The sequence below is a fragment of the Doryrhamphus excisus genome, linkage group LG2 (assembly GCF_037039965.1).
Source record: "Doryrhamphus excisus strain RoL-2023G ecotype Guam linkage group LG2, RoL_Dexc_Guam_v1.1, whole genome shotgun sequence".
NCBI lineage: Eukaryota > Metazoa > Chordata > Actinopteri > Syngnathiformes > Syngnathidae > Doryrhamphus > Doryrhamphus excisus.
In genome coordinates, this window is record NC_136358.1 from 21,859,905 (window position 1) to 21,885,503 (window position 25,599).

Sequence of the window (25,599 nt, forward strand, 5' to 3'; positions counted from 1 at the left end):
GCTCACCATCCACTATAAAGAGGCCTCTATCCACCTCTACTTATACAGTGTGTATACATATACACACAGTACATACTATACACACACAGATATACATATATATATATATATATTAAGGATCGGCCGATATTTGTGTTTTTTCCTTGTATTGGTATCGGCCGATATGCGCGTGGGTTTGCCGATGTATTTTTCCACCGCATGATTTACAGTCAGGCAGAGGACCCCGCAACACACGTAGTCGCGGTACCCCGCCCCCCACTGTTCAATCACATCAAGGGCGCGTTTTCACAAGTAAGAGTTAGCTTGCTTTTAACACTTTACCAAGCCCTGTCCAGCTCTCCGAGAATAACCACCAGTCTCCTGAAATCTCCTCCATGTTCTGGAGATTGTGCTGGGAGACACATTAAACCTTCTTGCTGCAGCACGTGTGGATGTGCCATCCTGGAGAAGTTGGACAACCTGTGCAACTTCTGTAGGGTTAAGGAATGGCCTCATACTGCCAGTAGAGATGATTATACAAGCCAAAATCAGCACGAGTGGAAAACCAGCCAAAAAAGATCAAGAGGGAGAAACTTGAAATGACCTCCACATGTAAAACCAGTCCCGTTTTGAGGGTTTTCTAATTGTTGCCACTGAAGTGCACCTGTTGTTAATTCCATGAACACCAGTACAGCTGAAACTGATTAACGAGGCCCTCAGCTGCTTAACCAACCACAAAATTATCAGACAGGTTTAATTCATGCCAGGCCCAATAAAAAAAGTGTTCCTTTAATTTTTGTGAGCAGTGTATATATGCACACATGCATAGATATACAAATGAAATAAAGCTCTATTTTTAGACAGATCAAGAAATAGAGATACATATTTTAAATGTCTACATCTATATTTTTACAACTGTAGTTAAAGCAGAGGTTGGGAAACTTTTTGGCTATGAGTCATGACAGCCAAATTTTGAAAAATGTATTTCTGTGAGCACCATATAATTTTCAACACTGAATACAAATATGTATTTTGACACAAGACCAATAATTTAATATTATAAGTATCTGCATCCTTTTTAATGTTATACTAAAATTAACCAATAATGAAAATACATACTATTAATGTAACTTCTTGTGCTGGATACGTGGCGAGATGAAGTTTCATCAGGGCAATGTTTTGGTATTCTGAAGCATTCGAAGTTCCTTTCCCTGGAACTAAGAGGCCAAGCCCAACTCCTGAAAAACAAAACCACACCATAATTCCTCCTACAGCAAATTTCACACTCGGCACAATGCAGTCCCAAATGTACCATTGTCCTGGCAAGCTCCAAACCCAGACTCGCCCATCAGATGGCCAGATGGAACAGCACATCTCCAGTGGTGGCCTGCTTTATACCACAGCATCTGGCGCTTTGGTGATGTATGGCTTGCATGCAGCTGCTCGGGCATGGAAGCCTCTATATACTCTATGTATATCGTTTGGGATAGAGCTATAGCAGTAAAAGTTGATAGATGAAAAGGTGATCAAAGAAAAGCTCTCTTTATTTTGTCTCTAAGTGGATTTGATTCCATGTTACACTTAGAAAGAAAAGGTCATCATGTACATTCCAACAAAGAAAACATCATTTCTGTACGGACTTGCTGTGTCATATCTTGTTATTCTAGTTCTATGTAGACTATGTAGATGTGTTTGGAGTAAAAGTGTTCCATATTGTCGTGGTGTGGCTTAGTGCTTCCTAGATGCAGTACACGCATCAGATGTTGCAGAATGTATGCAGTGTGGTCTTCATCGTGGAACACCATCCTGCTAAAAGTTCCATCAAAAGCAAAAAAAGTAGTGAAGCCCCTCAGTCAAATCTCTTCCAAACAGGTGGACCGACATCCTCACTCTCGCTGCTTCGACGGGCTGTGACTCATCCTGAGCACATTCCTTCGGGACACTGATGGGCTGTGGGTGCCCCTATGGGGCGGGCTGTGTGTGTCAGGACTGGATGGTTCCTTTCAGGTACCACATGCCTGCGCTACTGCTGCAGCACTCCTGCACACAAACACACACAATAAGGTTTGCTACTGTGACGTGCCCCCTGCCCGTCTAAGCGGCGTCACCTTAAGCAAACGGTCAAGGTCGGCCTTCGAGGTGTTGCCAAACTCCTCGGTGAGTCTGGCTTGGATCGTGGTCCTCCTTACACGGTAGTTTTTGCTAAAAAGCTCATAGAGAAGGTGGCGATACTGTGGGGAAAAAGATGGCACTCATTTATTTACACACACACATACTGTACACTTAGTGTTACCTTGTCAAAGTCCTCGCCAGTCTCCCATAAACCAAACACCTTCTGTTCGTCGGCAGAGGCTGTGGTCAGAGCGGGGAACTAGATTCACACAAAAACAGTCAGAAAGTAGGAATTCACACGTCACAGCATATCATAGACAGGTCAGGATACTTAGTGATGACATTAGAGCAATATGATTGGACCCTTTGTGGCAATGCTAGGGCATCTTGGCTTTCTTTCTACAAACTACTGATCGGCTATTCACAGGTCTGGTAGCAAGCCAGCTTAAGTGCTCCAACAGACAAAACAAGCTTAACCTGGACGATAATCGGCAGTTGCGTAAGAAAATGTGGCGTGTGGCCACGCCCCAGCCCAGACTTGGCTCAGAACCTGGACCTCAAAAACCCAACCTGCTGCTTGCAGTTATCAAAACTAGGGATTGACCGATATGGTTTTTTTGGGGCCGATGCTAATACTGATTTTTTTCCCACCACCCTCAGCCGATGGCCGATTTTGCTTGCCGATATTTGTGGCCGATACTGCTTTTGATCCCTCAAAAAATTACCATGATAACAAATATTACAGGTCTCATGTTTAAAGAAATATTTATTGAAATGTAAACACTGAACACAGTAGGATTCAGCTTTCTTAAACACACATTTAAACGGCATTACCAACTTTAAAGGAATAAATATTCAACCATGTGCAATACATTTCTGTCGTAGTTTAAATTTATCTAGCATCGATGTGATGACTGCTCCTCCGCAGCGTGACACCGCCCCCCCCATCCACATCACACTGACACAATTTAGTACTACGATATATAAAACATTTCTCTCATCATTAAAGTTCGTGTTGTGTACGATAAAGACCTCTCATAAGCAGACACGGCTGCTCCAATTCCTTCTGTGTGTGTGCGTGCTCGGAGAGAGCACACACACATAACACAACACGCATTTAAAGTTGCATAGTTGTTCATTCTTGTTCTGCTCAACTAGTGAGAGTGCTTTTATTCTTCTGTTGCGTTGGTATGTGATGTTTTTGGGCTTTCTTGTTGTCACACCATGACTTAAACTGCTAAAAAAACGCGCTCTTGATGTGATTCAACAGTGGGTGGCGGGGTACCGTGACTACGTGTGTTGCGGGGTCCTCTGCCGCCGAGTGATGCCTGACTGTAAATCATGCGGTGGAAAAAAATACATCGGCGAACCCACGCGCGTATCGGCCGGTACAAGGAAAAAGCGCAAATATCGGCCCGATATATTGGTCGATCCTTAATCAAAGCCCAAACAAAATTTACAAATCTGCAGTAATTTTACATGAATAAAATAAAAATAAGAAAAAAGGTGTGATCTAAAGAGAAATAAAGTACAAATATTTTATATATTTTATATTATAAAGTCACCATTTCAAGAAGAAAGCTGAAAAAGTTGGGGGGGGGGGACAGCAGAAATGACAAAATAAAGCCTATTGTAAAAAAATAAAAAAGTTGTCAGAGCATAAACTTAATATAAATATTTATTATAACTTTTATAAGGAATATTTGGGGGGGGTTTGCGCGTCACACTATGCAGGAGCAGTCATCACATCGATGCTAGATAAACTGACAGAAATGTATTGCACATGGTTGAATATTTACTCCTTTTAAAGTTGATAATGCCGTTTAAATGTGTGTTTAAGAAAGCTGAATCCTACTGTGTTCAGTGTTTACATTTCAATAAATATTTCTTTAAACTTGAGACCTGGAATATTTGTTACCATTGCCATTTTTTCATATAAATTGAGGGAGCAAAAGCAGTATCGGCCACAAATATCGGCCATTTGGTCGAGCCCTAGTATTTAGCAAACATCAACTACTGTTGTTTCTTGAATTGGCTCATCGTTGTGCATTGTTTGAGGTCCTTACTCAATTCATTCCATAGTTTGATTCCACATACTGAAATGCTATGGCTTTTTAACATAGTCCTAGCATAGAAGTGTTTCAAATGTACTTCTTCCCTGGGATCATATTTCTCCTCTCTTGTAGAGAAGTATTGGATGACATTTTTAGCTAATTGGTTATTTTTAGCCTTATGCATTATTTTAGCTGTTTGAAGATGAACTACATCAGCAAGTTTAAGTATTTGTGGTTTTACAAATAAGGAGTTAGTATGTTCTCTGTAGGCGGCATTATGAATTATCCTTACTGACCTTTTTTGCAGTACATTTAGCGAGTTATCGCTATAGTTATTAGCCCATATTTCCACACAATAAGTAAGATATGGTAGAACCAGAGAGCAATAAAGAGTGTGGAGTGATTTCTGATTGAGAACAAGTTTTGCTTTGTTCAATACTGAAATATTTCTGGCCACCTTATGTTGTATATTTGTAATATGAGGTTTTCAGCTCATATTTTCATCTATTGTGATCCCCAGAAATGTATTTTCGTTCACCCTTTCAATGTCCACACTGACTATTTGTATTTGCTGGTGCGTGTCCTTTCTGCTGTTACCAAACTGAAATATGACTTATCTATATGTGTTGCTATAGAAAATATAAAAAGTTGTATCCTTTCATTTTTGACTGTATGGCCCTTTTGGACACCCCTGCTCTACAAGCACTGTAAACCTTTGTTATTTTTAACACCAAATATCAGCTGATTAGATTAGGTTAAGTTACCTTTACGACAACAACAAAAACAATTCTAAAAAGGTAAACATAACTCAAACACTGGAAAATGAAAAAACTGCATTTGGGGATTCTAAAGATTTCAGCTAAGGTGCAGGAAAAAGAAAATCATCGCCACTGAAAATCATCACCTGACATGCACATTACATTACATGGTCTCGTCTTTTTATTTATTTATTTAGTTTTTTTTTTTTTTTTATCTGCCACCATGTGTGAAATGTGTTCATAACAAACCGACAAGTATCTGGTTGACTACTCACAGGCACCAGGATCTGCTTGCAGTGGCTGAGCAGTACAGCATCCTGCAGAAGGTGGTCCGACACAGGTCCGAAAGGGATGCGTCCGGCCGGCATAGATGCCACGTGGAGGCTGAAGAGCCTCTTGAGCTCGTTCAGTGTCAGGACATGGTTCTTCCTGAAGGTGGTGCTTACAAAGTCCAGCAACTCCTGGGAGGGCATGTTGGAGGGGCTGCCCCCATTGGCGCACTCCAAAGCAGTGGCAGGGTAACCGTTGATGGAACCATTGGGAACTCCCAAGGAGGAAGGACAGGAAGTGTCCATGCACTCATCCTCGTGGTCAACGAGGGGCTCCTGCTTGATATGGATGCTTGTGGCGCGCTTGGCATCTAGCTCCTTTTGTAGGGAGAGATGCTTCTCCTGAGCACGCTCCTGGGCCAGCTTCAGGCGCTGGTCTCCACCCACGTGGACACCCTCTGCAGCACGACAACACACATCAACACAGGGCAGTAGTTGCACAGGCAGTAGTTGTGGTGGTATCGCTGTACCTACCAGGATGCTGGCAGTTCTTTGACAGAAAGTCATCCTTCGAGAAGCTGAAGACCTTCTCCAACCTTCAAGCCAAAGAAAGTTAAATCTCGCTCCCCACTAGGCAAAAGTATTTCAGCATCAGTGGCGCCTACTTGCTCTGTATGCCCAGCCACAGCATCTGCTGGCGGTGGGCCACGTCGGCGTGCTTCTTGATGAAGTCCACATCGGCGGGCAGCAGGAACTCCCAACCCCGGTTGACGCGCGGCACCGCCACCTGCTCCAGGAACTCCTTCACATCCTCAGGAGGAAGCTGCAAGATACACCAGGAAGTGTCAAGTTTGCCTTCATTGGAATTATTGAGCCATTTGGCCTCTCCTTACTTTGATGATGGCCGCAACCTCCTTCCTCATCAAGGAGCGCTCCAGAGTGAACCGCCACATCTGAACGGGAGCAAACAAATATGTTAAAACATGTCAAGCATCTCCGTCAAGTCATTTTCATTACATCTGCTCACAATAAAGTCACGTCCTCGACAAAGAACCTCGGCCGGGACCCCGCTGTGAGGGCTGCATGTGTTTTTAGGGTACAGGACATCACTGAGGAAAAAGCAACCGTTAAACTGAATCACTGCTCTTTGTGACAAGCTCAGCATCTCCAGCGCTCACCTCTTCACCACCCAGTTGCCCTGGACCAAGAGCGCCACCTGCTGGATGCAGCGCAGCACGGCCGTGGAATCAGTGCCCGAGGCCAGGAGACCCATTAGGTTGGCAAACTGAATGGCTTTGACTGCAGACGGAGACCACAAGACCATTTTATGCCAGACCCTCTACCGGTTTGTCATTGCTATGTGTAGATGTGCATACTGGCCCATGTTCACTAAATAGTCCAGTGTGAAATGCCATTGGCAGATTAAAATGCATTTCTTTTGCTGGTGAGGAATCAGGAACTCCAACCCCTTGTGTCTGATGGTGGCGTCTTAAAGAATTGTAAACAAATGTGGCGTTCCCTTTTGAGGCATTGCACCTGGGGGAGGGCAGAGAGTTTATATATAAGGATGTCCGCCCCTCTGTGACATCACAATGGAATGGTTTTACGCCTTTTCAGCCATCTCAAACGTCTTTCAAGGCTCACTTCCAAATGCGCAAACATTATCTGGCATCGTTTGACACGAGAGTACAACATTCTAACTACATTTATAGGACAGACCAGTGGGAAACGCATCATAGGTCCCCCTCAGTTCTAACAGTAATATGCCTCCCTCGAGCCTAAGGGGGAAAAAATCCATAATCTTTGTCTTATCCTACCATTTTTCATCAGCGTCTTGATTTGCTCTCCCAGCGGAAGAGTGCGCAGTTGGGCCATGGAGAGCACGTTGCTGGGGCCAACGGGTTTCACGCTAATGTAGGGAAGAACAGCAAAGACTCTCTTACCAACTTCATCACACAGCCGAAGAAAATATAGAACTTACACTTTTTCTTCCGTTAGAGGGGGCATCAGCATTGACAGATACTCACTGCAAGGGGAGGGGGGACGACAACAAAATAAGTAAACAGCCAGTCAGTGTGTACTCATGGACTCACCTGGGAGATTTAACCAGTTCTGAGTTTTGGGATGCATCCGCACACTGGCAGAACAAATACTGCCTTTCGTGCTCCGAGCGCCCATCCTGGAGGGAAACAGCATGGCTATTACAAGGAGAACTCTTATGGTTATTATTGGATACAGTAAACGTATGGATACCTTCATGCTGTGGTACTGCAGTTGGATCCAAGGCTCCTCTGCCTGCTTCTTCTGCAGGAACTCGTACGATTGGATCCTCTTCTGCCGTGCCTGCTCCGACTCAGGACGAGCAAACCTCACCTAGATGCAAGCAAACGAACAGAGACCAGGTGAAAATAGAGATTATTTCTGCACGTCGTGCAATGACAAGCTCTTTGTGTGTGTGAGGTGAGAGCAAGCATGTCACCGAAATGGTCTTGGCTTCTTCCTCGGCTTCATCCTGGGAGGAGTCTCCACCTGTGCACAGAACAGAGATCAGATGGACTGCAGGAAAGTTGAAAAGATATAAATATATAAATATGAAGGGGACAGCTAAAAGGGAACCTTCATTGGCCGCTTCCCGCTCTCTGGTTTTGTTGTCAGCCTTGTCCAAGTACACAAAGCTGGGCCTCATTTGCAGGATTCCTGTTAGAGGTGTCACATGAAGCTCACCTGCGCCAAACATCAGCAACAAAAACAATCAGGACACCAAAATACTCAAACATTACAGCTGAAGATCTGTACTAATTATTTGGTGAACCAAGTGTATACCAATTTTGACTTTATAAAAAAAGCATAAGCATATGTAAAAATATATCAGTTTTTTCATAATATCTAACTGATCAAAGAGCGACTGGAGTGTAGTTGCCCCATCTAGTGAAATTACAGGTTGAGCAACCTTAAATACGTATATATATATATAGATACATACACACACACACACACACACACACTGGTATGAAGTATCTTTTGGAATTTCTCACATATCTGCATAAAATCACCATCAAATGTGATCTGATCTTTGTCAAAATCACACAGATGAAAAAAGTGTCTGCCTTAACTGAAACCACCCAAACATTTATAGGTTTTCATATTTTAATGAGGATATCATGCAAACAATGACAGAAGGGGGAGGACTAAATAACTGAACCCTCTGCCTAAGGAGACTTAAAGAGCAATTGAAACCAATTTTTACCAAACAATTTAGGTCAGGTGTGTGCCCAATCACCGATGAGTGGCAAATAGCTGCCCTGCCCACTATAATACACACACCTGGTAAGAATTGTCATGATGAGAAGCATTGTCTGATGTGCACCATGGTTCGCTCAAAAGAGCTGCCTGAAGACCTGCGATCAAAAATTGTTGATTTGTATAAAGCTGGGAAAGGATACAAAACCATCTCTAAAAGTCTGGATGTTCATCAATCGACAGTCAGAGAAGTTGTTTACAAATAGAGAGTTTGGCACTGTTAATTCTCTCCCCAAGGAGTGGTCGTCCACCAAAGATGACACCAAAGTTCAGCGCAGAATACTCAGAGGTAAAAAAAGAACCATAGAGTGTTTGCTAAAGACTTACAGAAATCACTGGCACAGTCCAATATCTCTGTGCACACATCAACTATATGTAAAACAATGTCCAAGAATGGTGTTTATAGGAGGATGGACGGAGGAAGCCACTGCTGTAAAAAAAGCATTGTTGCTCGTTTAATGTTCGCAAAAAGGCACTTGGACACTCCACAGAAGTTTCGGCAAAATATTTTGTGGACTGATGAAACCAAAGTCTAATTGTTTGGGAGGAACACAACGTCATGTGTGGAGGACAAATGAAACAGCTCACCAACATCAACACCGTGAAGCATGGTGGAGGATGCATCATGGTTTGGGGCTGTTTTGCTGCCTCAGAGCCTGGTCAACTTGCAATCATTAATGGAAAAATGAATTCAAAAGTTTCAGGATGTTTTGCAGGAAAACCTGAGGCCGTCTGTCAGACAGTTGAAGCTAAAAAGAGGATGGATGCTGCAACAAGACAATGATCCAAAACACAGAAGTAAATCAACTTCAGAATGGTTTCAGAAGAACAAAATACACATTCTGGAGTGGCCAAGTCAAAGTCCAGACTTGAACCCCATTGAGATGCTGTGGCATGACCTCAACACAGCGATTCATGCCAGACATCCCAGAAATCTGACTGAACTACATCAGTTTTGTAAAGAAGAACGGGCCAAAATTAGTCCTGATCGATGTGCCAGTCTGATCTGCAGCTACAGGAAGTGTCTGGTTTAAGTTATTGCTGCCAAACGGGGGGCCACAAAACCATGTGATGGTTCAGTTACTTATTTCTCCCCCTTCGGTCATTGTTTGCATGCTATGCTCATTAAAATATGAAAACCTATAAATGTTTGGGTGGTTTTAGTTAGAGTAGACACTGTTTTTTCATCTGTGTGATTTTGATAAAGATCAGATCACATTTGATGGTGATTTGATGCAGAAATGTGAGAAATTCCAAAAGGTTCAGATACTTTTTCACACCACTGTATCATTGTAACCTGTATGCATGTTCAAATAAAATCAGACCATTACCATGTAATGCTTCAAACTAGTGCGTCTGAGCTTGTATCGTTCTACAAAAATCACGCGACCAATGATGTTTGAAGCGTCATACATCACAGCAAAATGGATTGGTGGCAGTCATAACTTTGACGAGTTATTTTGGGGTAAGGTTGTGTATATAATAATCACCAAGGTGCATATGGAAAGGCGACTTGTGGTTCACTCCTTTCAGTGACAGATTGCTTTGACTTCCCTTTTTCCACCAGATGTCGCTAATGTTGCTTTTGCAATTTACAAAAAAACTGTAGGGGAAAAAAATTATTCAAAATTAAAATTAATTATCTTTTGCATATAAAATGGCACCCAAAAAAATACAATTAAAAGTAGACTTTCCTTTTTTATGTAAAAAAAAATTCAAAATTAATAGTACATTTTAGACTATTTTTGAGATCTCAGGCAATATCATATAAACATGTCAACACCAGTGTTTTCCCACACATTAATATTTGTCGAAATAAAAAAAAAATTACAAATTGAGCAAAAAGGCATCATGTGTAAAGAAAAGCTAAAATGCTGATATTAACTAATTAATAATTAAAGATTTCACTTCTAAATGATGCAGTCCCCCCCCCACCAAAATTGTGCACAAAATACTCTAGATTTTCTTACTCCGTTTAGTACAATAATAAGATAATAGTCGACACCTTTCCGGAACACAGCAGCAGCATATCTGGAGGTGTTGGTGGTGGCCTGGATGGATGAGAACGTCTGGTTGTCCATCATTTTCCTACAGAAAAAGAACATCCCTGTCAGTGCCAAGCAACTTTAAATGTGGTACTTTTTCAAATGAATAAGGTTCCATGTACACTGAATATGTGTTGCCTTCCTCATAGGTGGTGCCATCCACATTGAGGGCTATCTGCTCGCCCTTACTGCGACAGTAGTTTGGGCTAGTGGTGTCCATGGCCATCTGCAGCTCCACCTGGAAGAAAATTAAATGATAAACTTAGTCTAAACTTTAAAGAAGTCAACGGTTTCCTTACCCTCTGCTGCTTGGGTTTGATTTTCGCAGATAAATGTTGCACGTTGTCATAGTTCATAGTGGACGGTCGCACAGGGTACTGCGTTAGGAGAACACAAATTTGAAAGATACAAGCGACAGCTCATTTGCACAGAGTACAAGGCAGTAACACACACTGACCTGAAATAGATAAAGCTTTTCTGCCAGGCTTTTGGCAAGATACACATCAATCTAAGTGAAGAGGGGGAGCAAAGATCAACAAGTGTCAGATTGTAGTTATCACAGATGCCTGATAAATGAATCTGCTAACACCTACCTCCTCAATAACGGGGTCATCATCATCCCCGCTGGCCATGTTTTAGTGATAAAGGAAGCCTAGCAGCAGAATTCCACCTTTAAAAAAAACAACAAACCGTTATAATGGCAGTCTTTACATTTGTTGTGAACAGTGAGGAAAAAGCTTGGAAAATGAATGAATGAATATTTCGTCCCCCAAAACACACACTGTATTGTAAAGTCCTGGGTCAAAGATGATGTGACTGTACCATTTGATGCTGACAGAAGCAGGTAAAACCACATGATGTCAAACAGGTGATGCAAGACCGTGTAATTATTTATCACCGACAGCACTGCTTCACGCCGAATGTAAACACTTTAACCCGAATAATGTGAGCGGTCATCCCCGTCTGGCATCCATTACAGTTTATTTTGGACGCATTTCAAACCATTTTTGCCACCTTTCGAGTGGCGTTAGCTTGACTAGCAAGTTAGCACCATCAATGTGTCCCGGGCCTGCGTGAAACTCAGCTACTACGGCAAACGTTTTACCAATACCACACTATATACGTGATCAAATGAACTGTCCGGTATGAAAAAAACAACTAATAAGTAGAATTAAAAAACGTCTGAGTGACGAAGTTAGCCAACACGAAAGTAGCCGGTGCTCGCCGACTAGCATAGCATAACCCATACCTAGCTTTGATAACACATGCCGGTTAAAATAACTGGGCCTAGCTGTAAGCGTGTAGTTGTCCTGAATAACCCCACAACGAAGGTTGGCATCACCTGTACACGCTGCCGAGCGGTTGGAGCTCATCGTCGTGTCGGCTGTCCGGGGAAGTGCAGTCGAAGTCGGGCTAGCACACATGAAGTGAGGACTACCATGTTAACTCGGATTCACACACACGTGAGACAGAGGCCGTGCCCACAATGCATAGCGAAAAAGACTCATTAGTTGGGCGCTGGATTGTTTTTTTTCAGCGACTTTGTTAGTAATTACCACATTGAATATATCATGTTATACGTTTTATTGCAATGATTTATGAAATACTCTGGGATTCAAACCCACACCTTAGAAAAGACTGCAGCCTGAGCGCCACACTTGGATACTGATAGTCCCCCTTGATTAATATTTTCTTCCGGTGCTTTGGACCAATCAACATCCTTGATTCCAACATAGACAACTTTCTCACCCAATCAGCGCCATTTCTACTTCGTTTAGTTTAATGGCGGGCGCAACCATGACTTCAAAGGTGCATAGCGCCACCTACTGTACTGGATTATGTAACATGGACCATTTAACGAACCTGTGTTCATTCATTCATTCATTCATTCACTTTCTACCGCTTTTTCCTCACGAGGGTCGCGGGGGGTGCTGGAGCCTATCCCAGCTGTCTTCGGGCGAGAGGCTGGACTGGTCGCCAGCCAATCACAGGGCACATATAGACAAACAACCATTCCCACTCACATTCATACCTATGGACAATATGGAGTGGTCAATTAACCTAGCATGTTTTTGGAATGTGGGAGGAAACCGGAGCCCTGGTCTCCTGGTCTCTGCGCGCTAACCACTAGACCGCCGTGCCGCACAAACCTGTGTGAATTTTACTATTTACTCTTCTTCCTCTTACAACTTCTTATTCCACCTCATTCTTTATCTGTTAGCTACTCAATTTCTTAACTAATTCAAACAAATGAAAGTGACAGATTTGTTTTGTTACCAGTCCACACTGCACCCCACCATTTGCACAAAGATGGCTGGAGTAGGCTCCATCACATTGAGGACTAACAAGCAGTACACAAAATTAATGGGATACACAGGCATTTTTTTTGTCATATGTTAATCAGAAGGGAAGGGACATAATTGCACAGAACCCAAACTATAGTCATGGTGTCAGATGAATAGAAGAGAACAGAGAAGTAAATACAGACTGTGGGCCGCTGGAAGCCATCATGGGTCGTGGAACATCAATCTCAATATCGGCCGTGAGATCAATGTAGAGGTATCTCTTCCTCGGCTTGCTCGTGGTCCTGTTACCTCAGGCAATTATCCAGGCGAATGGCGTGGTCAAAAACTACAGCCAATGAAGTAGTATCATCTCGAACCGCCAGTTCATCCTTGAAGGGGATCTATTATGCTAATTTTCAGCCCTTTTTATTGAGTTGTGGACTCCTATAGAGCAGCTACACACAATAACCAGCACAGAAAGCTTTCTAGATCTTCCAGAATCTGCACCTATAGCTGTATTTCTTTGTATTTCGTGCTTCCTGTGAAAATGGAATAAATACAAATACACTATGATACTTTGAAGAAAACTCACGCAATGGAAAAACTACAAGAAATAAAAGTTCTGCTAAAAACCAAGCAGGACCAAAAAACATAACAAAATGTGCTGCTGAACGATTAGGCAGGAATTTAACCTCATCACAAGCAATAGTAACCACTGCTGGAGGTAGCTGGGTAAAGCAGGGGACAGTCGCAGGGAACAATCTGGCACTAAGCTGGTGAAGACAACCAGCTTACTATGTGGGCCCTCCCTCTTGGAGGCGGCCTCTGGATGGCTCCTCCTCTGCAGGGAGCAGCGTAGACTGAAACAGACGACAGACATGCAGCAGCAGAGCAACAAAAAATGTGAACCCCTGGTGTAAACAATGATGTCTGATGAGATTGAAAGGTGGGTGATTAGACACACTGGGATCGATTGTTTTGAAGTTTTGATTCTTAAGGTAATAAAGGACAAAGTTCATCCCTTGTCAGCGCAATACGAGATGCATCATTTTGTGTCTAAACAGGGGATGTCCATTCTTCAAGGGAAGGTTGGTACCTACCTACCCAAATCCAAATAACAAACACTACCACAAATAATACACAATAAATCCTAAGCCTAACCCAACCCTAAACCACAAGGTTTATTGCTGTTGCGTGACATTTCAGGTAATACACCAATGATGCAAGAGGATTTGACTTCCCCCAGCAGGACACAATCTTCTTACTCACATTGTGTGTCTGATGGCCCCCACTCGAATAAATCCTAAGATGTAATCCACTCTTACCATAAGAGATGCATGTAGTGTAAATACACATTCATGTTTAATTACCATTGAGTTTTCACATCACACTATAGTAGATTGTTTGGACGTAGATTCTCATCTAAAACATTCTTTTTTTGATGTTTTCCTTGCCGAAACAAAGAAAGATCACATCCAACAGAAGTCGAGTGTACAAAGACATCTTGACAGGTGCAGTCGACTATAAAAACACAGCAAGAAACAGGTTTTATAATATAATAATAGTGACTAGCGCTCATTTGTACGTGCACTAAAGTGCTAGTGTCGCCAAAGGCATGCAGATATTGGACAGATAGTTGGACAACTGCCTTCAAAGATGCACAACATCGTCTTCACCCGTCTTTGTTTACCAACCCCGACATTCAACGAAACACACTGAGAGAAAATACACAAACGTTAACATTTGGGAACGAGAAAAACATGACATCAACTGTCTCTGCTTCGGAGCAAAAGGCAGAAGTTTTCTTTCATTTGGGTGACAAGATGTAACATTCAAGTAAAAAATGGACGCACACACATGTGGCCATATCATAGACGTGATGGACATGGATAGGTCTGTCATGATAACACATTTTGTTGGACAATAATTGTCCGACAGAATATTGTGGATATTAATGACAAAAATTGCACTTAAATAAAAATCCCAATCATAACTATGTCGATTATCCTCACAAGGGTCGTGGGTATGCTGGAGCCTATCCCAGGCAGGACACCCTGGACCTGGACCAAAAACAATAAAAACAGACCCTGTCTTGATTAGGAGGGAAAAACCACTCACAAAGCACACGCAACAATAAAATCCATAAACTGGAGTATCAAGTCTCTGTAAAGAAAATTGCACAATATGAACATTGCGCAATAACGATGTCTGACGCTAACTTGTGCTAACGACTTGAACTCTGGGTGTCAACTCACTAACAGCCCCTCCTCCAACTACTGGGACAAAGAGGCTGAATGGCCGAGAGGAGGGTTCACTCATCATCTCTTTTCATTCTTCTCTCTTCAATCTTCATGAATTAGACTTGAGAGAAGAAAACAAACATGTGTGCACATGTCAATTTATCAAGACCAGAAAAATTATTTACTTTTAGCGTTTGATTAATTGGTTTATTAATTATCGTGACAGGCCTACACATTGACATGATGGACATACCATGATGGACATATGGTAGACATGATGGACATACCATGATGGACATACCATGAGGGACATATTGCAGACACGATGGACATGGACATACCATGATGGACATATGGGATATAGGATGGACATGGACATACCATGATGGACATATGGGAGATATGATGGACATGGACATACCATGATGGACATATGGGAGATAATGATGAGCATGGAAATACCATGATGGACATATGGGAGATATGATGGACATGGACATACCATGATGGACATATGGGAGATATGATGGACATGGACATACCATGATGGACATATTGCAGACATGATGGACATATTGCAGACATGATGGGCATACCATGACGGACATATGGGAGACATGATGGACATACCATGATGGACATACCATGATGGACATATGGGAGACATGATGGACATACCATGATGGACATATTGCAGACATGATGGACTTACCATGATGGCCATATTGCAGACATGATGGACATATTGCAGACATGATGTACATACCATGATGGACATGGACATACCATGATGGACATACCACGGTGGGCATATGATGGACATAGATGGATGAGGCACCTTTGATGGAAATGTGAGATGTGTACTTTTGTTCTTCATAATGATGATGATAATGACTACAGTACGTTCCAGGTTCTTCTACCAAGAAGTTCAGTTTTTTTCCCCAAAGGGTCAGCTGGTGTTTCTCAGGTGACCCCCCCTTGTTTTTGTTTTTTTCGGGGGTAGGGGGGTGGGGGGTGGCTTGGTGGGTTGTGTTAGCGTTGGCATCAGAGGTAGAGGATCATCATCACGCCAGCTCTTCGCCTTCCACGATGCTGCTTCGGCGACATCCCGGTAGCGGGAAGGAGAAACTCCTCCTGGAGGTGGAAGAGGAGGGTGGTGAGACGTTGGCCCAGCGAGAGGGGGGGCGGCGGTTGGCTGGGCGGGCCGGCCTCAGGAAGCAGGAGTCCAGAGGTGGAGCCACCGGAGAGCGAGGCAGATCCTGTCGGCGACAAGACTGTCAGTCAGTAATGGGGAGGGCAGAGCTCATGAGAGGATGAAAGAGCTGAAATTCAGGCCTCTTCAAACTGATGTTTTTTTTGGCACATGGCTCACTCCTCCCCCTCCAAACCCTTCTGCTAGCTTGATGTTGACATCAACATTTGCAGTAAAAGCGACTATATGATAGAACCCACCCTTCTCTCGCGATGCAACCTTTCACAACGTGACATTTTGGGCTCTGGATTTCTTTAGCATGTCAAGAAGTGCATTTTGCAAATCTGAGGAATCTGAGCAGTAAACAAACTTTAGAGGTTGCAGTGAACATGTTGGGTGTATGCTGGCACCCGCAGTGGCCAGTCTGACCAGTCAAACAGAATTAACAACACAGCACGGATCATGCACACAGAAGTCACAAAAGACACAAACATGATCCACAATGCTTCTGCTTTAAAGGAAAAAAATCCACCTTAAAACACTGCATGGGTTCAATATTGCAGTACTCTATAATATAGATTTAATCTTTTTAAAAGTACTAGTTTTGCAACAAATTGTGAATTTCCCAATATTTGATAAGTCATAATTTGACTTTAGGAAGGCGTCAGAAAGCCCAGTGGTGTGTCTTAAGGTGGATTTTCCCCGTAAGTGTGCTCAATAGAGTTAAAAGATCACAAAGAAGCAAGATGAGAATTGGTGTCCATCACAAAGGTCTTGTTAGTGCCACAGTGCATGGTGAGGGAACTGGAAGAGGAAGTGTGTGGATAAATTTGGGAATAATTAAAGAAAACCACACAATACGTCAAAACGTTTGGTCCCCCCCCCCCAAAAAAAACCTGGAAGCAACTCACAACCTGTCACAAGGAACAGGAGTCTGCTCCTGTTTACTGCTCCATATATTTGAGATAAATATCCCAAAATGCCAAAATAACAATAATGAGGATGAATGCTAACTGCATGAGCTTAGTTTGTAAGCTTTAAAGGACCATACTGACTATTTACACACTTTATGGGACCATATTACAAATACCACTGCAAACTATGAGTACAATAGTCAACATTCATTCATTTTCTACCGCTTATCGTTACGACGATCGATGGGTTGTGCTGGAGCCTATCCCAGCTGTCTTCGAGCGAGAGACGGGGTACACCCTGGACTGGTCGCCAGCCAATCACAGGGCACATATAGACAAACAACCATTCACACTCACATTCATACCTATGGACAATTTGGAGTCACCAATGAACCTAGCATGGATGTTTTTGGACTGTGCACACACAGCGAACACACGGAGAGCATGCAAACTCCACACATAATACCTGAACTGTGTGTCGAATGGACACTGTGTACGTGCAGGTTATGTACTGTTGTACATACAGTGCATCCGGAAAGTATTCACAGCGCTTCACTTTTTCTACATTTTGTCATGTTACAGCCTCATTCCAAACTGAATTAAATTAATCTCTTACCTCAAAATTCTACACAAAATACTCCATTATGACAATGTGAAAATTTTTTTTTTGACATGTTTTGAATTTATTAAAAATAGAAAACAAAAAAATCACATTTACATAAGTATTCACAGCCTTTGCTTAATACTTTGTTGATCCACCTTTGGCAGCAATTACAGCCTCAAGTCTTTTTGAATATGATCCCACAAGTTTAGCACACCTATCTTTAGGCAGTTTTGCCCATTCTTCTTTGCAATAACTCTCAAGCTCCATCAGGTTGGATGGGAGACGTCTGTGCACAGCCATTTTCAGATCTCTCCAGAGATGTTCGATCGGATTCAAGTTTGGACTCTGGCTGGGCCACTCCAGGACATTCACGGAGTGGTTCTGAAGCCAATCTTTTAAGATCTTGGCTGTGTGCTTCGGGTCGTTGACCTCAGGCTGGGGCAAAGGTTCATTTTTCAGCAGGACAAGAGCGCTCTGGAGCAGGTTTTCATCCAGGATATCTCTATATATTGCTGCATTCATTTTCCTTCTATCCTGACTAGTCTGCCAGTTCCTGCTGCTGAAAAACATCCCCACAGCATGATGCTGCCACCACCATGCTTCACTGTAGGGATGGTATTGGCCTGGTGATGAGCAGTGCCTGGTTTCCTCCAAACATGGCGCCTGGCATTCACACCAAAGAGTTCAATCTTTGTCTCATCAGACCAGAGAATTTTGTTTCTCATGGGAGTCATTCAGGTGCTTTTTGGCAAATTCCAGACGGGCTGCCATGTTCCTTTTACTAAGGAGTGGCTTTCGTCTGGCCACTCTACCATACAGGCCTGATTGGTGGATTGCTGCAGAGATGGTTGTCCTTCTGGAAGGCTCTCCTCTCTCCACAGAGGAACGCTGGAGCTCTGACAGAGTGACCATCGGGGCCTTGGTCACCTCCCTGACTAAGGCCCTTCTTCCCCGATCGCTCAGTTTAGAAGGCCGGCCAGCTCTAGGAAGAGTCCTGGTGGTTCCAAACGTCTTCCATTTATGAATAATGGAGGCCACTGTGCTCATTGGGACCTTCAAAGCAGCAGAAATTTTTCTGTATCCTTCCCCAGATTTGTGCCTCAAGACAATCCTGTCTCGCAGGTCTACAGACAGTTCTTTTGACTTCATGCTTGGTGTTTGTGCTCTGACATGCACAGTCAACTGTGGGACCTTATATAGACAGTTATTATATTTCCAAATCATGTCCAATCAACTGAATTTACTGCAGGTGGACTCCAATTAAGCTGTAGAAAGATCTCAAGGATGATCAGTGGAAAAAAGATGCACCTGAGCTCAATTTTGAGCTTCATGGCAAAGGCTGTGAATACTTATGTAAATGTGATTTTTTTGTTTTCTATTTTTAATAAATTCAAAACATGTCAAAAACATGTTTTTTTCACATTGTCATAATGGAGTATTTTGTGTAGAATTTTGAGGTAAGAGATTAATTTAATACAGTTTGGAATGAGGCTGTAACATGACAAAATGTAGAAAAAGTGAAGCGCTGTGAATACTTTCCGGATGCACTGTAACTATTGAGGAATTATATGTAATTGTGTAATCTTTCTTGCCATAATGAATATAATTATGATATCAACATACAACAACATACTTGGCATGGCAGCCGAGTGGTTAGCGCACAGGTCTCACAGCTAGGAGACCAGAGTTCAATACCACCTTCGGCCATGTCTGTGTGGAGTTTGCATGTTCTCCCCGTGCATGTCCATAGGTGTCCACTGTCCATAGGTATGAATGTGAGTGTGAATGGTTGTTTGTCTATATGTGCCCTGTGATTGGCTGGCCACCAGTCCAGGGTGTAACCCGCCTCTCACCTGAAGACAGCTGGGATAGGCTCCAGCACCACCCTGCGACCGTCGTGAGGATAAGCGGTAGAAAATGAATGAATGAATGAACATACATAAATACTTATATTTACTGTATAAATATAGTAATTTTATGTACAGTATAGGTAGATCTTTGGGACTTAGTAGATAAGTAGATTACAGGCTGAAAAAGTGAGAGCACCCCTGCCAAAATGTGTATCAAGATATTTAAACGACATATGACAGCGAGAACAGCAGGATGGCCCTTGAAAGAAACAGATGGGACCCAATCAAACCCAATCTGTGACGTCCCTCCTGTCCTGGGAATCATGCAACAAAAAGATGACCGAGGTGAGTGATTGATAAGGGGGCCTCAACTTACATCGCAGAGACTAGCAGACTAGAGTCCCCATGGAGTTGTTAGTATGACTTTGTGGTTCTGGAGCAAAGGGGAGAAGGGGACAGGGTGGGGGTGGGAGGGGAGTTGGGGTAAGGGTAGACGGGGGATAGATAAATCGGGTCAGTAAAAACAAGGAGGAAGAGGAGAAAACACCTGGGAATAAAACAAAACAGGAAGCAAAGGGCTGCGAAAAAAGTGACCGGGCAGAACTACAGTCAACCACCATGTTGTATTGGGGTAAAGCGTGACACAAGTGGTCACCTGTAAAACAGTCTGTACAATATTAGAAACATCACAATATTAAACATAGTGCTAAAAGAAAGCTCTCTGGCAGTCAACATGATTTTGACACAACTCTTAGATTCCTTAGTTTGGTCAGCTTACCCAACCAGCCTGGAGAAGATTGATTCTTGTAAAGAAGATTATCAGCAACTTTAACCAGATAATCCTTACATAATCCTGTAATTCTTAGGAATAATTACACCACTTTGTATGCATGATCTCGTTCATGAGATTATTAGTTGATCCGACACATTTATTTGGGAGTAGAGGCCGGGATCACGATGAATCTGTTGCAGCCCCCGGAAGCATTCTGCAAGATTGAAATCCCCCCCACTCCGTGTGGTGCAGCTCCGTTGGCCGTATGGCACAATGCTGCACAATAGATCAGAAGCGGAGCCGCAACGGATTCAGTGTGGTCCCGGGTTAGGTGGTGTATTTACCTCCATACATCCAGGCTGTGACCTATCCGCGTCCCCCATCTTATTTCCTATCCCTCCGGCCTGCATCCGCCTCTCGTCTCCGAAGCTCTGCTCCTGCAGCTTCTTGTTGAGGATGCGTGCCACGTTCTCTGCCAGCGTGTACCCCGGGGGGGCCGACAAGTCCTGGCGAATGCTCACCACCTCTGGGTTCCGGTCCCCCTGTGTCTCCACTATCAGCTGGACGGGGCTGGGTGAGCGTCCTCTGGCGGTCCGTGTGCATTCATTCCTGGGGTCGGCGGAGAGAGCCCCATGGGCGGGACTGGGCTCTGTGGTGGGGGGTGGCGTGGGACGGGAGCGGCTGGGAGACTTGTTGAACTTCTGCATGCTGTCGTAAACCACAGGAGTGTAGTCGATGATGTTGAACAAGCTGGACAGGCCATCGTTGATGGTGGTGTGGACCGGGCTGTCCCGCGTGGTTGTGGATCGGGCCCAGGCTGATTCGCTGTTGCCTTTCTGGGGGGTTGTGGGAACAGCAGCGCGGCTGGCATTGGGTAGCTCGGCCTTGTTGGATGTGGACAACTTGCGTTGAAGTTTGGGTGAGCCATACTTTGGCGAGCAGCAGGGTCGCTCAAACTTAGTCTGGATGACGGGCGAGTACTGGACCTTCCTCGTGTTCCGTGATGGCGACGAGATGGGTGTGGCGCCCCCTTTTGGGGTGAGGCAGCGGTGGGGACTACTAGTCAGGTTCCTCAGTAGGTCAGTCTGCAGACCCACACTGATGGTCTGCGTGGTCTGAGTGCCTCGTGTGGCGAAACCGTTGGTCTGACAGGCTGTCTCGCGAACCACAGGCCCCGGCGGGGAGCGGATAGCATTTCTCACAGAAATTGCCACCTCCTTCATGTCATCGCTCATATTCCGAGACAGCTGCAGCTCTAGTGAAGAGGCGTAGCCGACTGTGGAGCAGATAGGAGCCTGGCTCGGAGAAGTCCTCAAGCCCCCTGCCTCCAAAAGACCACATGGCCACCGCCCACTGATGAATACCTCATCTGGTCCACTGGGCGCCTCACCCCCACTTCTACTTCCTTTTGCATAGAGGAGGTCAGACTCCCGCATGGAGTGCTCAGCTGGTCCAGGTCTGGTGGGGCTGTGAAGGATGGGGACCCCATAATTGTCCGACCCCAAGCCAGCTGCGGTGCACCTCACCGTGGACTTGTGGCAAGCATTAGGGTTGGTCAGGGTGCTGGTGGTAGTCAGGCTGGCACTGGTGGTGAGGAACCAGGAGGCCAGTTGGAGGGAATCCATAGCCGGCTCCACTGCTCGCGTCTCTGAGGTTTTGCTGCTCCATGGCTCCCGAGCAGGACCTGGGCTGGTAGGGGACGTCGGGAAGTCCCAACCCTTGTTATTGAACTCCTCGATGTACTTGAGGTCATCCGGAGAGAGGGGCGGGGTGACATCATCTTGGCCTTGCTCACCGTGACGGGTCTTTTCAGGGAGGAACGGCGAGCTGTCCATCAGACGCTGGAAGTCGCTCATGGAGCACACTGACTTGACTCTGGACACGAGACACAACAACAAAAATGTCAGGATAGTCCTCCAAGTGATGAATGGATGATCCAGCTGGAGGGACCAACATTTCTTGCAAAGCCGCGAGCTCACCTGAGCAAACTGCCACCACTCATTTCCTCAGCAGGGTACGACTCAGGAGGTCCTTCTCTCTCTGAAAGCACATTCAGGGCCTGGGAGACCATAATGATAACCATTACAATAATAAATAATAAAAGACCATAATGATGAGGGTTCTAAGGGCCTGGAGCATATCCTAGGTGACACAGATGCACGCTTTACCTCCTTCATGCAGGGGGACCTCTTCTCGCTCTCCAGTCTCGACGGTGCAGGGACCTCCTGGCTGCCGAGGGCATCCAGAGACAGAGCATCCAGGCAGGGGCTCTTGGTTGGGCTTCTCAGCCTCATGACAGCCTCTCCTTGCACCTCCAGCATGGTATCAGAGTCGGAGAGGGAGAGAGCTGGCTGGATCAGAACAGGGGTGGAAACACAGGGGGAGCATGGTGACCGCAGTGAGCGGGGGCCAGTGCAGGAGGTGTCCTGTCCTCTGTGGCCCTCACTTCTCTGGCTGTTGAGCTCCCTTTGCAACTGCAACGAGAAACCACAAAGAGTTCAAATTATATTTGACTATATTCCTGCAGACACTCAGCACTCGCCGCCCTCACCTTCGCCATCTTGTGGTGAAGCTCCTGTGTGCCGCTGCCCCAAGCCTGTTTCTGACGCTCAAAGTGGTCCAGGAGCTCAGCCCTCTCACGGCTCCACCTCTTCTCGCCGTGCTGCAGCCTCCGGCAGAGGTCCAGCGAGGTGTTGTGGCTCTCGGCCAGCAGACGCCGGTGCTCCTCGCGCTCCTGCTTCAGGGCCCACTCGGGGACTCGGGGCAGTTCTCCTTCACCTCCCTGAGCTTGGCCTCTCAATTTGCCACACCCATCCTCTTCCGCCTAGACAATACATTTGAAAAGTCAGTCACTAATCGGGACATTCTGAACCACACAGTTATCTCCCTGATCACTCACACAGCCGTGTGGCATTCATTTTGATGAAAACTCAAGTTGGGAAATATAACATATAGGACTCTGTGAAAAGACATTTGTATTTGTATTCATAATAATAATATATTACAGACTCACTTCTCTTGCTTACTAATTATAGCTTATTTGTTTTGAGCTTGTTTCGTCGGGTTTAGCAATATGTTTACTGTGTTCTGTCCCTTTAAGTCGGTCCAGCTGAGCGGCCATCTGCATACCTGAGCGAGCTGGCAGTTCATCTCGGCCCATTTGACCTCCCAGGCGGCTTTGTCGTTGGCATAGGCCTGCTGCATTTGGCAGCGCCGTGCCTCCTCTTCGCGCAGCTCTTCCCGAAATTGCTCCAAGAGGGTGCACAGCGACTGAAGCATTCGCCGGTTTTCACCAAACTGCAAACACAAATCACATCATCATCTGTGATGGGTTTGTGATGTGATGTTCAAAATATGTGATTACCTGTTGTTGGTGCTGCAGATATGCAGCAGGTGCATCAGGTGACACAGCCCCCAGGTCGGACCTGTCGCCCTCACCATGCGGCATCACCCCTCCAAGCTCAGGTATGCCTTCCCACTTGTCCAAATGCAAAGGACAATAACAATCAAAACGTTAAAAAAAATGCCTTTGGACAACGGTGTCCCAACTTTTAGTGTTTCCCCCTTCCTGATTTCTTTATTTTATTACATGTTCATCAAACAAATTTAAATATTTGTCAATGACAACACAACTGACAACAAAATGCAGTATTTAATTATTATTTTATTATTACAGGAGGAGAAACTGCATTTCGTGTTGAGTTGTGTTGTCATTAACTACTATTCAAATGCCTTTGATAATCTCAAACATTTAAGTGTGACAAACATACAAAAATATCAGAAATCAGGAAGGGGGCAACACTTTTTCAGCAAAGCTTTGGATTTACTGATATCAACATTTTCTAGTTTTTCTCTGTACATTGGGAATTTTTGCTTTGATTTTCCCCATTTTTACTGTCCTTTCTGTGCCATGGACCAATAAAAAAATTAAAACTGGCCCCTGGGTCACACTTTGGACATCCCTGTCTTTAGATGAAAGGTTTCTGCATCACCAACATTTTTTAATTTTATAAATGTATAAATCAGGAATACTACTTGGGGGAAATTCACCAATCAGTTCCACAGTGTGGAACCAATTAAGCGAGATAAACAAGGGATTCATGTATTTTTATACCTTTTTTGTTTTTTCCAATTTTGATGGAAAATGAAAGAATGAATAGTTTCTTGAAGTGCTGTAAATATGCAAAGTTGACGTTATTGTATCTCAGTAATGTGATGGTAGCCCAGGTGGCCTTGAAGATGGATGGTACTGATCAAAGCTGATGGTACTGATAAAAAGTGGAAGCAAACAAACAATACAACTCAGATAATGACGGTGGAGTCATTACTTCCCTGATGTTGCCCCTCAGGGAGACACAACACACTAACAAATTATGAACAAGACAATGCTGCAATCTTTCTCGAGCACACTTCCTGCCAAATAAAAGTCACCTCAGGTTGCGATTCCTCGTCCAGCGCCTCGCCTTTGTGTCCAAGCCTCCATCGTGCCAGGATGGACTTGAGCTTTATGTAGAAGATGGCGGTGTTACGTCTGAAGAGGCGGACCTCTTGTTGCAGCACCGCCCTCTCCTGAGCCCAGGAAGACTCTGGACCCTGGAGGCCCGGCAGTTCCAGGCCGGTGTGCTGGGCCTCGGGATGCGAGCGCTCGTCCACCTGCAAGAACAAATGATGCATTTTCAGAGATACAGATGAAATTTGGATGCGGCAGGTACTGTCGTACCTGAGGCAGCAAGGCGACGGCTTCCCGTTCGTCCATTGCGACTCTCATCCGTTGCTCGTGATCCCCACGGAGGTGACCATCGGCAGCGGGCGGGTCCCTTAGCTGAACACACAACAGCAGTCAGTGGCATCACATAAAAACTCAAACCTTCGCTGTTTATTCGCAACGTCATGATTCTGCTTCAGTGGCAACCTTCAGACTCACTTTGCCTGTCATTCCAATGTTGGACACAAATCACACAGCACCCTGCTAATCCTGCCTCATTCCCTTCACCCCGGGGATTACTGAAAAAATGCAGGCAGATGTGCTGCGTAATATGTCATAGTTACATCACTGTCAGCCACTGAGTCGGTTTTAGCTATGGACCACATGGGCTCAACTGGTTCCCTCCTCTATGACAAGCAGTTCCCAAATTGTGGAAATGTTTCAACTGAAATGCTCTTCTCCATCAGATCCCTGCAGCCATGTGTCTGATGGTCAGTCGCCACTCAAAATCCTTCCCTTC

The 25,599-nt window shown here is 44.5% G+C and overlaps 2 protein-coding genes across 5 annotated transcripts in view; both read right to left on the reverse strand.

The window, feature by feature from the left end:
- Positions 1-1,505: 1,505 nt before the first annotated feature.
- On the reverse strand, positions 1,506-12,025 carry polr3e (polymerase (RNA) III (DNA directed) polypeptide E). The gene is made up of 21 exons (XM_058061541.2): positions 11,860-12,025; positions 11,111-11,187; positions 10,975-11,025; positions 10,817-10,894; positions 10,640-10,755; positions 10,478-10,560; positions 7,789-7,896; positions 7,652-7,701; positions 7,426-7,545; positions 7,266-7,351; positions 7,154-7,198; positions 6,990-7,081; positions 6,351-6,471; positions 6,200-6,281; positions 6,066-6,125; positions 5,838-5,995; positions 5,707-5,768; positions 5,179-5,630; positions 2,273-2,350; positions 2,088-2,210; positions 1,506-2,019 (listed from the first exon to the last, which is right to left on the reverse strand). Exons 2-21 carry the CDS (start codon positions 11,147-11,149, stop codon positions 1,963-1,965), a joined length of 2,061 nt encoding a protein of 686 aa, XP_057917524.2. The 5' UTR covers positions 11,150-11,187; positions 11,860-12,025; the 3' UTR covers positions 1,506-1,962.
- Positions 12,026-14,801: 2,776 nt separating this feature from the next.
- mtcl1 (microtubule crosslinking factor 1) overlaps positions 14,802-25,599 on the reverse strand; it is a 34,670-nt gene continuing 23,872 nt past the window's right edge. For 2 of the 4 annotated variants that reach the window (XM_058061538.2, XM_058061537.2), the window contains 9 exons: positions 25,095-25,196; positions 24,806-25,027; positions 23,739-23,852; positions 23,504-23,671; positions 22,926-23,198; positions 22,543-22,848; positions 22,354-22,433; positions 20,719-22,249; positions 14,802-16,301 (listed from right to left, as the gene is read on the reverse strand). In XM_058061538.2, the coding sequence (XP_057917521.2) occupies positions 16,107-16,301; positions 20,719-22,249; positions 22,354-22,433; positions 22,543-22,848; positions 22,926-23,198; positions 23,504-23,671; positions 23,739-23,852; positions 24,806-25,027; positions 25,095-25,196 (2,991 nt within the window). In that variant the 3' untranslated portion in view covers positions 14,802-16,106. Of the gene's footprint in view, positions 16,302-19,978; positions 20,150-20,718; positions 22,250-22,353; positions 22,434-22,542; positions 22,849-22,925; positions 23,199-23,503; positions 23,672-23,738; positions 23,853-24,805; positions 25,028-25,094; positions 25,197-25,599 lie in introns of those variants that run through there. The other 2 variants (XM_058061539.2, XM_078788641.1) reach the window with 2 other exon arrangements.

What these genes read in the sequence shown, in the direction of transcription:
- polr3e (XM_058061541.2), bottom strand. Translation starts at nt 11,149, where the DNA reads ATGGCCAGCGGGGATGATGATGACCCCGTTATTGAGGAG. An exon ending in GAACTGGTTAAATCTCCCAG is followed by an intron (nt 7,199 to 7,265) that starts GTGAGTCCATGA and finishes CTCCCCTTGCAG; the next exon opens with TGAGTATCTGTCAATGCTGA. An exon ending in ACCTTGACCGTTTGCTTAAG is followed by an intron (nt 2,020 to 2,087) that starts GTGACGCCGCTT and finishes GTTTGTGTGCAG; the next exon opens with GAGTGCTGCAGCAGTAGCGC.